We start from the raw sequence: 1,242 nt of genomic DNA on the forward strand, positions 1-1,242 counted from the left end.
CGTGGAGGAAGTGCCCCGCGAGCCTCTGCGCACCCCAAAACGCGCTTCCAGGCGGAAAAGTCCAGCGTGCCCGGATGTGAACGGACTGGATCCGAGTGAGATGGAAAATGGGGCGGAAAGCCCTGATCCTTATGAAGGACGAGGCTCAGTTGTTAAATTTTAAGGGGTACCCGATGGCTTTTTCCAGGCACTCTACCAAAGAGCCGGCAGACAGAAAATCCCTCTCCACTTCCACAAATTTGATGTAGATGGATTTGGGTGAGACACCGGGCTCTACGACGCAGTTCTGAGATAAAAAGGCGTTGATCCCGACCCAATCTTTGCTGAAGGTTTTAGTGTTTGCCTGGAAGTGTAAAAACAGGCACTGCTGGAGAGTCCGAACCTCGGCGATGCCGAGGTAACAGTAGATAATCCGGGCAGATTCCATGTCCACCCGAAGGGAGGCCTGTGGCGAGGGCACCTCGAGTTCCCCTGGAGTCTCATTGCTCGGGTCGGGTGCCTGGTGCTCGGCCAGCGGCGAGGGGAGTTTCTCGTGGCACTCCTCGTATCCAATGGCGTACAGGCCAGGGCTTTTTGGGATCCCTCCTGGTAATAAATACTGCACCACGTTCCCTCCGGTGGGTTTGGAGTGAGCGATGGGAATCCAGTCGATCTCCATGTGCAGCTCCAAGCATCTGGCTTCGCTGATGGTGATCTCCAGGAATTTGTAATAAACGTTCTTCCAGTTCATTTTCTGTACTCGGGTCATGATCACCCGACCCTCTGGTTTTTCCGAGTTGAAATATTCCCGGAGCCGCTTGCCCAGCGGCACCTGGGAGCTGATCTCTGCGTAGTGGTAACGGATATCCTCCTTCCAGCGGGTGTTGTACCCGATGCCAAAAATGGCCAGTTTGTTAGAAAGGTGGAGCCTGGAGAAGTCCGTCCAGCTCTGAAACAGCTCCCACTTCAACTGGACCGACTCCAAGATTTGCATAATGTTCTGCATGACGTCGCGCTTCCTGGAAATTAAGAAACAGAGGGAGAGAACGATAAGGGCATCAGAGCTGAAAAAACTTTCCCGAATGCATCAACCTTCAGAAAACATTAATCCCAGTCAGCTTTCTTGCCTGATTTTTCTTACTGCTATATACATTGCTGGGGCAGTTTATGGGTTAGAACAACCCCCCTGATGGGGAAATTTTAAATTAATCTTGGCAAAACCAAAACAAACCCCACCCCAAATCTCCCTGATATCAAAGCAAC

The 1,242-nt window shown here is 51.7% G+C and overlaps 1 protein-coding gene across 8 annotated transcripts in view; it reads right to left on the reverse strand.

The window, feature by feature from the left end:
• The window catches only part of MSANTD2 (Myb/SANT DNA binding domain containing 2), a 13,643-nt gene that overhangs the window by 461 nt on the left and 11,940 nt on the right, over positions 1-1,242 (reverse strand). For all 8 annotated transcript variants that reach the window (XM_017738435.1, XM_017738432.1, XM_017738428.1 and 5 more), the window contains one exon: positions 1-998. This exon is cut by the window's left edge and continues 461 nt beyond it. In XM_017738435.1, the coding sequence (XP_017593924.1) occupies positions 146-998 (853 nt within the window). In that variant the 3' untranslated portion in view covers positions 1-145. The remainder of the gene's footprint in view (positions 999-1,242) is intronic.

The sequence above is a fragment of the Corvus brachyrhynchos genome, unplaced genomic scaffold (assembly GCF_000691975.1).
Source record: "Corvus brachyrhynchos isolate BGI_N302 unplaced genomic scaffold, ASM69197v1 scaffold46, whole genome shotgun sequence".
NCBI classification, from domain to species: domain Eukaryota; kingdom Metazoa; phylum Chordata; class Aves; order Passeriformes; family Corvidae; genus Corvus; species Corvus brachyrhynchos.